At 43.2% G+C, this 13,933-nt stretch overlaps 1 protein-coding gene across 2 annotated transcripts in view; it reads left to right on the top strand.

Moving 5' to 3' along the window:
* SCN8A (sodium voltage-gated channel alpha subunit 8) overlaps positions 1 to 13,933 on the top strand; it is a 70,695-nt gene that overhangs the window by 24,834 nt on the left and 31,928 nt on the right. For both annotated transcript variants that reach the window (XM_019556476.1, XM_019556477.1), the window contains exons 6-12: positions 1,236 to 1,457; positions 4,759 to 4,822; positions 6,147 to 6,288; positions 7,032 to 7,238; positions 8,023 to 8,310; positions 9,305 to 9,664; positions 13,768 to 13,903. In XM_019556476.1, the coding sequence (XP_019412021.1) occupies positions 1,236 to 1,457; positions 4,759 to 4,822; positions 6,147 to 6,288; positions 7,032 to 7,238; positions 8,023 to 8,310; positions 9,305 to 9,664; positions 13,768 to 13,903 (1,419 nt within the window). The remainder of the gene's footprint in view (positions 1 to 1,235; positions 1,458 to 4,758; positions 4,823 to 6,146; positions 6,289 to 7,031; positions 7,239 to 8,022; positions 8,311 to 9,304; positions 9,665 to 13,767; positions 13,904 to 13,933) is intronic.

The raw sequence follows: 13,933 nt of genomic DNA, 5'->3' as shown, positions 1-13,933 counted from the left end.
TAAGTAAAGATGCTAGTGGCTTTTATTTTAATCTGTTGAAGTTGTGGGGTCTGGCAGCTTGGTGGGGAAAAAAACCTGTTCTATTTTGTAATCAGAGTAAAGTTGATTTGGGAGTTGCCAGAGGAGGGAGTGTCCCAGGGTTATTTTCTGGGCTATCTATAACTATCCTTAAAAATTTTGTCCAGGCCCCACATATAAGAAAACTCTTCTGCCTGTCTTCCCCCTCCCTCTCCAAACTATGAACTCAAGATAGTCCAACTGGATGTTAGATATGCTTGTTTTACTGGCTTAACCCTGTCTTCCTTCTGCATCTGATCCTGCACACCTTTCTCCTAGGTTAGACTAGGAGGAGTTAAGTTGCATTCTTTGTCCATGCAAAATGTCCACTGAGTTCAAAGATGGTACCTGTGTGGAACAGACTGATTGGGAATACGGGCAGAGCTCTGTTTTGGACTTCTCTGTGCCTTGCTGTGTGCATGTACAGTCTATGGCCATGATGTCCATTTATACACAGCCACTCTCTGCAGCTTTGGCACATAGTTTATGAAATACCAAAAACATTTATTGTGGTGGGGAGGAAAAGTGGTGTGTTGGGGGGGGGCATGTTGAAGCTTTTGAATAAATAAAGTTCTCTTATACCAGACTGAAATGATAAAATCCCAGTCTCGGTGGAAAGTTGTACTGCTTTAACTAAAACTGGGATTTTAAAGCGAGTTAGTTAAACAGGTGGAACTTTGTGTGCAGTCTGATATCTTTTCGGCTTGGCTTGTTTCTATTTAGCTCATACCATATAAATCTGGTTTAAACCCATATATGTATGTTCAGTCAGGGCTTTTCACCAATTTATCTTTAATTTAACAGTTGTGTACAGATAAGTCCTACCATTTGTCCCATGGCCTCCTCAATATGCTGTATAGCTATATTTTGAAGAGTGAACTTTTGGATTTTCATTGAATTTAAAACCTGGGTCTCATTTTTTCCTAGTTAATCACTGGAGTCAATGGAAATCCTTTAGGCATTAATTTGGTTCTCTCAGAACCAAGGTATTTTGCCATAAGCAATGAACTATAGAGAAAACCTGTATAGATGGCTACAGTGCTTCTGTTCTCATGGACCAGGCCATTCTTGAGCAGTAATCTTTTTGCTGCATGTTTTTAAATGGAATGTGCAACATATCTGATTTTTTTTGAGCGATTATGATGTGGAATTGATTTCTAGCTCTGTTTTCTCTGCAGGCTTGAAGACCATTGTGGGTGCCCTAATTCAGTCTGTGAAGAAGTTATCTGATGTAATGATCTTGACAGTGTTTTGCCTAAGTGTCTTTGCTTTGATTGGACTGCAACTGTTTATGGGCAATTTGAGGAACAAGTGTGTGATTTGGCCAATTAACCTCAATGAGACCTTCCTAGAAAATGGTTCCAGGGGGTTTGACTGGGCGGAATACACCAGCAATAAGTGTAGGTATTTCTACAGCAATGCTCTCTAAAGACTTTCTTTTATACATGACTTATTGTTGTCCACATGTAATTCTAGGTGCCCAGCTTCCAATACCTTAAAGAGGGTTGGCTCAGAGAAGAGGGCATTCTGCACTTTTGGGAAATGAGGTCTTATTAAGGTGTCTCAACTTGGGCATCCAAAATTACTAAACACTTTAAAAATAGTTGTCTCTGATCTTTCCAGCCTTGGGAATGAGGAGCCTAGAGTACCTGTTGCTCTCTGGGTAGTCTGTATAGAAAGGTGGACAATTGCAAATAGAAACTGTCTTGTTATAACATTGCAGGTAATTTATCATATCCAGAGAAATCAGGCAAAGTTAATCAGACTTGTAAAACACTCTTTGAGTTTTTAACCCTGCAGAATCCCAGTTAGCCATGTCCCACCCTTCACAGCATAGCCAAAGTACAACTCCACTTTAAACACACGCAGGACTTGGAGTGGCTGGTGCATTCAGTTTATTAAATTTTGGTTCTGCAGCAAGGAGGCTCCAGGCACTAGAGCGGGGGACACAAGTGCTCTCTGTCCCCCTCCGAGTTGTGGCTGTACTAAGCCTGGGCCCAACCCCTGCCTTTTTCATTCTATTTGTAGCATCCCCATGCACCTGCCACTCCTGACTCCAAGAGCCTTTTCTTTGTGTCAGTCAGAGTTGGCTTAGAAAGAATGCAAGTATTTGCAGAAAAAACTTGATGGCCAGAGCTTGTCTGTTTGTAACCAGTAGGTCTCCTTCAAGTAGCTGTCTGTATGCACATCCTCACTCTGGGTGCCTGTGTCACAAGCACTTGGGCTCAGAGATTTTTTTTGCCTCATCTACAGATGTATTAATGGCCCTGTGTTTTCTTATACCTACCCCACACTGAAGGGATAAAAGATGGTTCATGCTTCCTGCTCCCCAATTTCCCTTACCTGTTTCAGTTTAGCTCTTTTGACTCATGCTAACTGCAGCTTATAGCCCTTTTGAAGCCCTCCATTCTACCCTTCTATGCTTTTTCTATTGCTCCTGTCTGAACTCTTTCTTTTCTTGGGGCCATGACTCTTGCCCCAGAAGCTGTGAAGATTTTCAGGGCATTCAGGACTTAAGGCATTCTGTAGCCCAGATCATGCAAATTTCCCTTGAGGAAGTCAGTGAGGCTGCCCACAAGTTAATAGGTTTTTTGAAGCCTTCTGGCCCTGAGAGGGGCTGAGTGTGCTACATCCTGCACGCTTCTCTCTGGTAGGGGCTGCTGCCAATGATGGCAAAGCCACTGAGATTACTGCAAAGAGAAGGAGCCTAAATCCTTAGACCTTTGGATGAAATGCCTGTTCCTTCACATCAGAATTGCTGTTCAGAAGGCTCTCTTTGCCATGTACAACTTCTTCAGCTATAAGCATATTACCAATGTTGTGGACTCTTTACTGGCAAAATTGCAAGAAGTCTTCTTAGTCCTTGTACCCAAAGAACAATCAGGAGCTAAGACCACATTTCAAGTAGTTGTGGCTGCTACAGATATTCTCTCCTGGTTCACAGTCATAGCAGTGGTCAGGAGGCAATCCTCCTGGTTAAAAGGGTCCAGTTCCCCTCTGCTAGATATTAAGGTTAATACAGTAAGTCCCCTCATACCTCAAGGAAAATGGATTCTAGAACAGTTACTTCCTTATTCCAAAGAAGAAGGGCAATTGCCGTCCCATCTTGGACCTAACGAAGCTCAGTGTTTTCCTTTGCAAATACTGATTCAGATTCATACTAGCCACTGTCATACTCTACTTGCAAAAGGGGAATATGTTTTCATTTCTCCCTTCCCTGGAGTCAGATTATGCAGTACCTTTCAGTTGAAAAGCATCTCAGCAGTGTGCTCTTGTTGCCAAGAAGGCTAGCAGCATACTGGGCTGCATTGGTAGCTGTGTTGCCAACAGGTCAAGGGAAGTGATTCTTTCCTTCTATTCTGCACTGGTGAGGCCATATCTGGAGTCCTGTGTCCAGTTTTGGGCCCCCCACTACACAAAGGATGTGGACACACTGGAGAGAGTCGAGGGGAAGGCAACGAAAATGGTTCAGGGGCTGAGGCACATGACTTACAAGGAGAGGCAGAGGGAACTGGGCTAGAAGACTAAGAGGGGATTCAGTAGCAGTCTTAAACTCCCTGAAGAAGGGTTCAAAAGAAGATGGAGCTGGACTGTTCTCAGTGGTAGCAGATGACAGAGCAAGGAGAAATAGTCTCAAGTTGCAGCAAGGGAAGTTTAAGTTAGATATTAGGAAGAATTTTCTTACTAGAAGGATAGTAAAACACTGGAACAGGTTACCCATAGAGTGAGATCTCCATCCTTGGAGGTTTTTAAGACCCGGCTAAACAAAGCCTTGGCTGGGATGATCTGGTTGGGCTGGTCCTACTTTGAGCAGGGGGTTGGACTAGATGTGACCTCCTGAAGTCCCTTCCAACTCTTATTTTCTATGGTTCTGTGAGGAGTGGGAACTTCACAGAAGCCTTTATCCCCTCAGCATGGAGCAGTAGCTCTGGAGCCATGACAGACTCTACTGGCACTGTTAAGCCAAAAAGCCTCCAAGCTCCAGTGTTTGGGGTGTAGGCAGAAAAGGTTCTTTGGGTAAATCTGATATCTTTTATTAGACCAACTCAGTGCACTCTCACATTGTTCACAATTATTTTAATGGTTCATATGGTGATGAGTATCTTGACTTCAGGTGTGGAGGTAGTCACCTGTGTGAACAGTGAATCCTAAATGCTTATGGGTGTGCCCAGATACTCTTCAAACATAAGCAAAAGCTGGTTTTGGAATAACACCTGGGCATGATCCTGAGTCAAGAAAGGTGCTTGTGGACACTTAATTTTGCTTAGTGAAGTGTGGAAGCTCAAGCGTCCGCCCATTTTTTGTCTCCATGTAGTGCTCACTTGAGTTGAACCTGTGCTGGATGTTGTTACAGGCCTGATTCCTCACTACCTTGTATCAACCTTTGCACCTATCCATTGGTGCAATTGATGTCATAAGATGAGTGGTATTGGGGAATCTGGCTCCAGGTCTTTGCAGCTTCCTTCCCCATTTGGGTATTAATCTGCTCCCACGTGCCAGCAGTTCATTTGTATTTCCATTTCAACTGTTGTGTTGGCTTACGGGGAGGTGTTCAAAGTCAGGCCTGTTTAGCTCAGCTAAAATTATTTAAAGGAAAATAATCCAGATGATGGTTTTATCATTGCTTCTGTAGTATTGCAAAATGCTCAGACCCATAACTGTGTGCATGGAAACACCTTTAAATCTTTTTTCCCCCCCTAGCAAATTTCTACACAATCCCTGGGGCCCTTGATCCTTTACTCTGTGGAAACAGCTCGGATGCAGGGTAAGTGTTGAGTTTTAGCCAAATTAAGAGTGTCTTTCATCAACAGTTTAATGATAGCAGAGGCTGAGGAGGTTGCCTGCAGCCCGTTCTCTTTGGTTGCTAGCTTCTGTTGTACAGTCCCCATCTGCAATGGTATCTTTACTCTGCATACATTGTGCCTGATGCCAAGCAGTTGTACAGACCTGCTGCATTGCTGTGTTATACCTTAAAAGTAACTGTAAAAATATATTCTTTTCTGCTTCACTTTGCACCACTTAAAATTAAGCATCTGATCTGTATGGAAAATTGCACTAAACAGGTTATTTCCCCTCAGCTTACTTGGAAAAGGACCAATCTTATCATAGGCTGGGATTTTTCAAAGGAGGCTATGTAAAGTAAGAGCACAACTCCTGTTAACCTCTTATTATCTCCTGTCATTTAGGACTGTAGGTGCCTAAATAAGTCTAAAAATCTGGTCCTTTCAGTATTTTTAGAAATACTACCCTGTGTTCCTTTTTGCCTGTAGTCTCCTTTTGAAAATCCCAGCCCTAATCTTTAATTAGCTGAAGAGTAATTGATTTAAATATGGGTACAGATTACAGTATTCTCTAATATTTGTAAAAGAGTTCTGTTTACTAGAAAACAAAGGTGTTAGTTACCCTTACGGTTAGAGAGACTTTAAGGAGGAGATGGATTAGTAAAAAGGGTAGGAACAGGAAGAAGAATTTATATTATTGGTAAATTCAGCCACCTGCTTGTTGAACCCTTAGGTTATTCAGAAGGCCTGGGAGGCTCGGATGGCTGGCAATGTTCTCTGAAATTGTCTCACCTCTAGATCACTGGTCATAGTCCAGCCTAGTTGCTGCTTACTGTTTTACTAATTCTGCATTGATCAGGAAATCAGTTGGCATTTCTCAGTCTGTATTCCACTGAGCAAGTGCCTGTTTCGAATGACCTTGCCCCACCACAAGTGGCATTGCCTGCCTCCTGGATGCTGGTCTCTGCCACTGTGTTCTTCGCCTGTTGACTTGCATAGAAAATCTTCCACTGTCTCCAGTAGGCTCGCCCAGGTCATCCCTTGGGTTGAAGGAGTCAGCTGCTAGGCCCTCCAGGCCCAGCCTCATGCCGCGCTATCTTTGCCCTGTGGGCCACTGTTCCAGACTCTAGGGCTGTCAACGCACCTTTATTTACTGGTGCAGCCCACATGGAAATCAAAGTGTATATCAACTGCTGTGACCTGGTCCTGTGGAAGTCCCTATAGCCTCTAGGAACAAGTGACCTGGTAATTTGTCCTTATGGCTTTTTCAATATTGATGCCCTGAGACATCTTGTATCTTTTCTGCAGTCAATGCCCGGAGGGTTACACGTGCATGAAAGCAGGGCGGAATCCAAACTATGGCTACACAAGCTTTGACACTTTCAGCTGGGCTTTTCTGGCTTTATTTCGCCTTATGACTCAGGACTTTTGGGAAAACTTGTATCAATTAGTAAGTAAATGTATTGCTTCTCTGTTTGGGGAGGAAATAGGAGCCAGGGGGAGGGGACTGTATTCTTGTTTATGGTACCCTAAATGAGTGCCCATAAGTACATTGTGTGACTTTAGAGGAGGTATGTTTTAAGGAGAGGAAAAATGGTAGCACTCTGGGCAGGATTCATCCTACAAAAGCAGTTCCAGCTCTTAAAGCTTATAGCAGATTCTCTTGTGAATGCTGGAAAAGTCTTGCTGTATGTTGCACACGGGACGTGCACCTCAGCTTTGCTGACACTCTCTTGTAGCATAACAGAGGGCATCCAGGTGCTGTGGAGGGCAGGGTGGTTCCATAATGTGTAAGAACAGTTCAGACTTCTGTAGCAGTTTGTCATCTTGCTGAACCACCATCTGTTTGAAGGAGTTGGTGTTGCATTTCAAACTGTGCTTCTGACTCTCTTTAAACATGTCTTCTTCGGTCAGATTTGTAATGTTAAGTCCTGCCTGATATTGCATCAAGATTGCTTTTAAAGGGAGTAGGAAGAGACGTTTCATTCCTTGTGCCTAAGTTGACTGGGAGTGCTGTATCCTAATGCTTTATCATGGGACCTGCTAAGATGTTAGATAACCTGCTGTGCATACAGCATCGTATATTTTCTGTAGGACCATCCGTGTCAGGAGGCCTAGGATCAGGTGCCCAGGTCCATGTTGTAGTCATTCTTCTGTCAAGGGATTTATTAGGAAATGGCGGTCTCTTTTCAGACATTGCGAGCAGCGGGAAAAACCTACATGATCTTCTTTGTCCTGGTGATCTTTGTGGGGTCGTTCTATCTAGTCAATCTGATCTTGGCTGTGGTAGCCATGGCTTATGAAGAGCAGAACCAGGCCACGCTGGAGGAAGCAGAGCAGAAAGAGGCAGAATTTAAGGCCATGTTGGAACAGCTGAAAAAGCAGCAAGAGGAAGCACAGGTTAGTGTTTTTGTTTTGTTTTTTAAGTTCATAATTTTTAACAGATAGATATTTCCCTTTCAGGTGCAGGGCAGAGTCATATTACCATAAAATAGACTTATACTGGATGATGTATCTGGGCATATCTCCTCTCTTTGGGATGGAAGCAGACCTTTCTCCATTGTGTTCACATGCCTTGTCCTACTGGTCTTTTTTTTTTTTTTTAAGGGCACTCAAGTAGCAGGGGCTGGTGCTTTTGTAGCCAGAAGTGTCCTTGTTGGATCTCTCCTGCACCCGTGACATTCTAGATGTATGGCACGCTGGTAATGGTGAAGTCCTTGGGTAACTGCTGGTTTATTATATTAGCTTTGTAGTCTTAGAGCACCTTTTATCAAAGCCTCTCAAGGTCTCTGGTTAAGCCTGGTAACTCCCATGTGAAACAGGTAAGCCTCAGTTTACCCACCTCACAGAGATTGAGTTGAGGGGCAAAGAAGTGAAGTTTCTTGCTCAAAGCTTATGTAGTGAACCAAGGGTAGTCTGCAGACCCATAAGTCCCTGGTAACTTCTCCAAGAAGAGAACATAGCACCTAGGAGCACTGCCCCTTGGTCTTGTTCTATGCCTATTAGACCACATTCCTTCTCAGAGCAGAAAATAGAGGCCAGGGTCCTTGGTCAGCCTCCTGCAGTGGCAGCTCTGCCTCTGCCTGTGAGACGGATACTGTTTTGCCCCAAACCCTTTTCCTACCTCTCTGAGGTCTGTGGAGAGTTAATCTAACTGATTCATAGTGCTTCTCTCTTCCCTCAGGCTGCGGCCATGGTCACTTCAGCAGGGACAGTCTCTGAAGATGCTGTGGAGGATGATGGTGGGGGCAGGGTGTCTCGAAGCTCCTCTGAGATTTCCAAGCTCAGTTCTAAGAGCGCCAAGGAGCGGCGGAACCGGAGGAAGAAGCGAAAGGACAAAGAGCTGTCAGAAGGTGACGAAAAGTGCGACAACGAGAAAGTGTTCAAGTCTGAATCGGAGGATGGTATGAGGAGAAAGGCCTTCAGGCTGCCAGATAACAGGCTGGGAAGGAAATTTTCCATCATGAACCAGGTATCATTCTTTGCTGTTATAAAGGGGCATTCATTTCCACTCAGGACAATTTCCTGTTTTGGGGCCTGGTTCAGTGCACATGGCATATCAAGGAGATCAGTCCATTGACTTTGGTTGACATTGGATCAAGTGGATGCTTGGGTCCAGTCCTGTAGATGAAGCAGTGTAAATTGGAAGAAGCGCTGAAGTTGGTAGATTTACCCAGGTGACTTCAGTTAAAAGTCAGGAGCATAAGTGGTTAGGCCTTTTGAAAACTGTACCCAGCTTGCTACGGTTATATAGTTTTCTTAGAGTTTTATTTTCTGCTGAAGGTGATCGAGCGAAGGAGTTCAGGATTGAAGTCTTGTCCTAGAGCCCAGCAAGAAAGCAACAGATAGGGGTGCTTTTTGCCACAGTGCCCTGCAGATGTAGGTTCACCTTGTTTTGAAGGAGCCCTTTTAGAGGCAAAAAGAGAGCGCAGTCCCTGTGCCTCTCTTTTGAGCCTGTTCCCCGGGGTTACTTGTGTCTGTGCTGTAACTACGTAGAGACCAAAAACAGGATGAAAGCGTCACTGGGCAGACATGGAAGACCAATCAGTTCCTGCCCTAGAAAGCTTTCTGTAGTGTGCTGGCTCAGAGGAGTTTTCTGGCGAAGTGAAAATGGTCTTGGCTTTTACCAGCAAGAGAGTGCTTTTGACAAGGGAGCTGTTAACCAGTTCTGAAACAGAAAAGAGATTCTTTGCTGTTAGTAAATTGCATCTGCTAGCATGACTGAGTAGTGTGAGGGATGATTTCATTCACATTCCTGGTTGATCTACCCATGCTAACAAAACTTTTTGGGGAGTGACTAAACTTAAGTAATAGTGCTTCCTACGATGCAGATAAACGTCCCCTTGCAAATGGCATGAACCCAGCTGCAACAGACAAGTGCTTGCACTGAATTATGACATCCTTTGATCTTGTTCTGTTTGTGTCTGTACCATTTGCACTATTTTTCTTTCTCTTCCCCCTGACAGTCCCTCCTCAGCATTCCTGGCTCCCCTTTCCTTTCCCGGCACAACAGCAAGAGCAGCATCTTCAGCTACAAGGGGCGCTTCCGTGACCCAGGCTCAGAGAATGAGTTTGCTGATGACGAGCACAGCACGGTGGAGGAGAGTGAAGGCAGGAGAGACTCCCTTTTCATCCCTATTCGTGGTCGGGATCGGAGAAGCAGCTACAGTGGCTACAGTGGCTACAGCCAGGGCAGCCGGTCCTCACGAATCTTCCCAAACCTTCGTCGGAATGTGAAAAGGAACAGCACAGTTGATTGCAACGGCGTGGTGTCTCTCATCGGCGGTCCCACATCCAATGTACCTGGGGGCCGCCTTCTGCCTGAGGTGAAAATAGATAAGGCAGCTACTGATGACAGTGTAAGGAAGTCAATGAGCACAAAGTCTAGGCATGGTGATCTGCCCTCTTCTGCTTCCCTGTATGCTGGTCTCCAAGCCAAATGGACACCCTGATGGAATGAAAATTGGTTTGTCTAACCGCAGACAGCATAGTCTGTACCAGATTAAAAACTACCATGCTTCAGTTTCCCTCTTTTCCCTCTTAAATTAACCTACTGACCTACATCCTTCTCCTGGCTTCCTGGGAAAAAAGGCTTGGAATTGAGCTTTTAACTAAGGGAATAATAAAAAGAGGCCTGCCATTTTTCAGGGTTGACTCCTCAGTAGGATGGGGCATTGGAAAAACAGATCAGGCTTTACTGGAAGTTTTTCCCATGGCTAAGGAATAGTGCTGGGGAATTTAAAGGGTATAGATAAGAAAGGAGAAATTTTTAAAACTCAACTAAACATGAAGAAATCTTTATGGAGAGAAAATTTAAATAAAAAAAAAATTAAAGACGAGACAGAATGTTATGTTCTAAGACACTGATCCTGCCATTGCTTCTCCCTGGGGCAAATTCTTTGGTCCTTACCAGATTAAGTTAAAGGCGTGCTGCTTGCCATAAGTACTCAGCTTCTAGGCTTCACCCTCCTACATGGATCAGCTTGCAGGATTGGGGCCTAAAAAGTGAAGGAAGGAGAAAGTGAAATTTCAAACAAAAGAGAGAGTCAGGGAGTAAGACAGACCTCTGGGGAGAAACAAGGCTTAAGAGAAATGCGGAAAGCAGCTTCAGGCAGGGCACTGTCAAGAAATGCAGGTCCAAAATCTAGGTTTTGTATATGTATATTTGCAAAATCTAGTATAAATGAAATGTTTTCATGGAACTGAGAGAAAAGTTTCTATAAAAACAGTTTCATTTTGGGTTTTAAACTGTCAGCACGGCAAGAGTGCATGAATAACGAGACGTGAAACTGAGTGTTAACATGAGGAAACCCTTACACATCTAGTTTCACTGTCCAAGCTGAATGAAATGCAGAAAAAGAAACTATCAGTTTAGATAGTTGGAAAATATTTTTGTTAATCCTTCTATTTTAATCATCTCACCCTTTGTGTGCATATCCTATAGAATTTAACAGAGGCAGCCTAGTGATATAATTTTTAAATCACGTTATGAAACTCTAGGTCTAGAGTATAATTCTTTCCAAGACTTAATCCTGTAATCTAATCTCTGCACGTGGCCTTTTGCAGACAAGTACACTAGTCCTTTGCAGAATCAGGCCCTTGAGTTCCGTAGGCTGCTTAGAGGAATATCTGTGGCATTTCATCTCTGTTAAGTCCTACAGGATTTTTTCCACAAGGGAAAACTTAACATAATGTAGGATTTTTTTTGCACCATAATTTTAATATCTTTATTTTCTCTTGACAGTAACTTTTTAAAACAAGAGGGGTGAATGAATGGGGGTCAGAGAATTCATTCTTAAAAATCTCAGCAGGACAAATGAGAAAGTAGACAATCTACTTGGAGTTGATTTGGGAGCTTAGATAAGATAAAAATACAGAGTCACTTCCTGTCTAAAACCATAGTTTCCAGAATGGCTCTGGATGCTGTCTCAAAATTCCAAGCAGTTTTTTTTAATTGTTTTAATTCTTGCAACCTAAATTAATACCTGCTAACCCCTGACTCTTCCCTGAGACTTTACTGACCTTTCTTTAGTTGTTAAGTTTCAGTTACTGCCGCCTGCTCCAGTTAGCATGTTAGTAAAATGTGTTTTTTCAATATTTAGTTCTCGTTCTAACACAGCATGGAAATGATAGAAACTGTAATCTGCATGATGAATGCATGAGAGAGACGATATAATGCAATGCTGGGTATGCTGGTTGGAGGTTCTTTTTGGTAACCTACTGTCACTGGAGTTAAACAATGCAGCTACCAGTTAACCTCATGACAGCTGAGGAACTGTTGAGTTGACGGATACTTCAGTTACTCGTAGAGTATGTATCTTGTATCCTTGGGAAAGGAGAAACAAAGGTCTTTTGTGGGAAGTGTGTACTGTGCATCAGTCACCAACACCAAACTCCTTTCTTGAGTTCAAGACAGTGATCCATTAGCAGCACACAATGTTTCATGGATTTGGACTGGGTCCCACTTAAGTCAGGGACAGTACACTTGGACTGGGATTTTTCAAGGGGCTTGAAAGAAGATAAGAACTCCTTTAGACTCCCTGGAAAAGCCTTGCCCCACTGGTTACCCAGGGGACAAGTAAAGGGATTGGCCCTTTACTAGTGTGATGCATGGCAAATAATTACAGCTGTCCTGTTTAGCAAAATCCAGATTTCTCTCTGGACTTAAATGAGCACTGAGAGCACAGGGCACCAGGCAGTATTAAATCATTGCACTGCTGTATGTCTTGAAGTGTTGTCAGCTCCATTGTTCTCAGTGGGCCCCTGTGGGGAAATGTCTGTTATCTATGAGGAATGCTCGATGCTGAGCTCTTGTGACCCCAGTTTTCAGATGTGGGTTTTGAAACAGAGCAACCGAATCCTGTGTTCAGGAGCAGATCATTAATCCCTACTCTTCCGAATTCAGGTAGCTGAAATGGGGCTGTTTCGAAGCCTCATGTTCTCATCTGGAGGGTTGTAAATTGATTGAATGGAAAGCTCTGAATGTATAAAGACATTCATTCATTCTCTCAAGGGAAAGCTCCCAGTAATGATTTAACCCCGGTTGTTTCCAGGTTATTTTGCTCTTGGAGCAGCCATTTTTGCTCTTGGAATAAAATCCTGAACATCTGCACACTTGTGATTTCTCCAGGGAGCAGCAACTCTCCCAGGAGAAACTGTCTGTATGTGGCCTAGGTAATTCACCTGCTACCTCTTGGATCTGTTCGATGACTTTCCATTTTACATCTGATGCATGGGCTTCTAATATGGCATAGGTCAAGCTGTTAAGCATGTAAGAGCCAAACTTTTTAAAAGGTCTAGTCCTGCTTACATGTGCAGCTGCAAAGTTACATAGGCGTACAGGGTCAAGTGATTACTGAATCCAAGATGCAGGTTCAGGACTGCAAATGCATTTGTGAATATACACCATCCCCTTGATTATTGATGTTTTATTTTCAAATTATTCTCATCTTTCATTTGGTTTCCAGTAGATAGATGAATATATGAAATACTGCCTATGCTTTCTTCTGCTTTAACAGAAGCATAGAGTTTGCCTGCTTTGCGCCTATGTTAAATTTACAGAAAAGTTTGTGCAAATTTTCTTTAAAATGTAGGGTCTTTCCTTTCTCTAAGGTTGCAAATTGCTGATACCAGTGTAGAAATAAAGTGTTTGTTTCTGCTCTGTCCCCTGCTTATGACAATTAAGGGAGTGAAATGTCTAAGGGGAACAAAAATGAGTATAAGTGGACAATATGAATTCAGGAGAAACTAATCTCCTTGTTCCCTCTCCCCCACCAGCTGCACTGCAGCAGATCTCTCTTCTGTTAGGGCTGGTTTGTATTAGGAATTTATCTATAGCGATGGAAGCTAAGATTAACCAGGGCAGGGTGCCACTCTACTAGGACAATTGCATGAAGCCATTTCCAGCCTTAAAAAGCACGAAATCTAAACAGACCAGATGGACAAAAGGTGGGAGAAAGGATGGACTGTTTTTAAGCGCCTTGCCAAAATGTACAAGGGGTCTGTGTCAATTGGGCTCTTGTGTCCCAGCCATCACATTACACACAAGGGCAGCCTGCTTGAGGAGTAAAATACTGTGCAAATAGAGCAGAAGGGTGCCAACCTACTGATGGATTTTAGAACATCTTTCAACTTGTCTTAAATAGACATGTATTCTGTGTGAAGAACACACAGGAAATCCTCCACACTTCTCCTTGAGATCTCAACTTCCAGTAACCTGATTTATGTTTTTAAATAGCAAACTCTATTGCTGCAGCGCAGTAACGCTATCTCAGGTATCTTGATCTTGAAGAAGTACAGGGATTTTGGTCAAACAACAAAACCTGACCTGTTTTTTTTCCCTTGGTTGCATGTGGCATCTCTAACCTGACAACATATAAAATGGCAAACAAACCAGAGGTCTCTGCTAATCGGTGTGTGAATTTTGCAGGGAACTACTGAAGTGGCAATCAAAAAGAAACCTACTGGGTCTCTCCTGGTCTCAATGGATCAGCTGAATGCTTCCTTTGGAAGAAAGGATCGAACCAACAGTATAATGACTGTTGTGACCAATACCCTTGTAGAAGGTGTGTTACAGTGCTATGTAATTATTATTT

Source organism: Crocodylus porosus, unplaced genomic scaffold (assembly GCF_001723895.1).
Source record: "Crocodylus porosus isolate Cpor-Errol unplaced genomic scaffold, CroPor_comp1, whole genome shotgun sequence".
In the NCBI taxonomy this organism is placed as follows: domain Eukaryota; kingdom Metazoa; phylum Chordata; order Crocodylia; family Crocodylidae; genus Crocodylus; species Crocodylus porosus.
The sequence above is the reverse complement of the archived record's forward strand: the minus strand, read 5'-3'. Positions and strand labels throughout refer to the sequence as shown.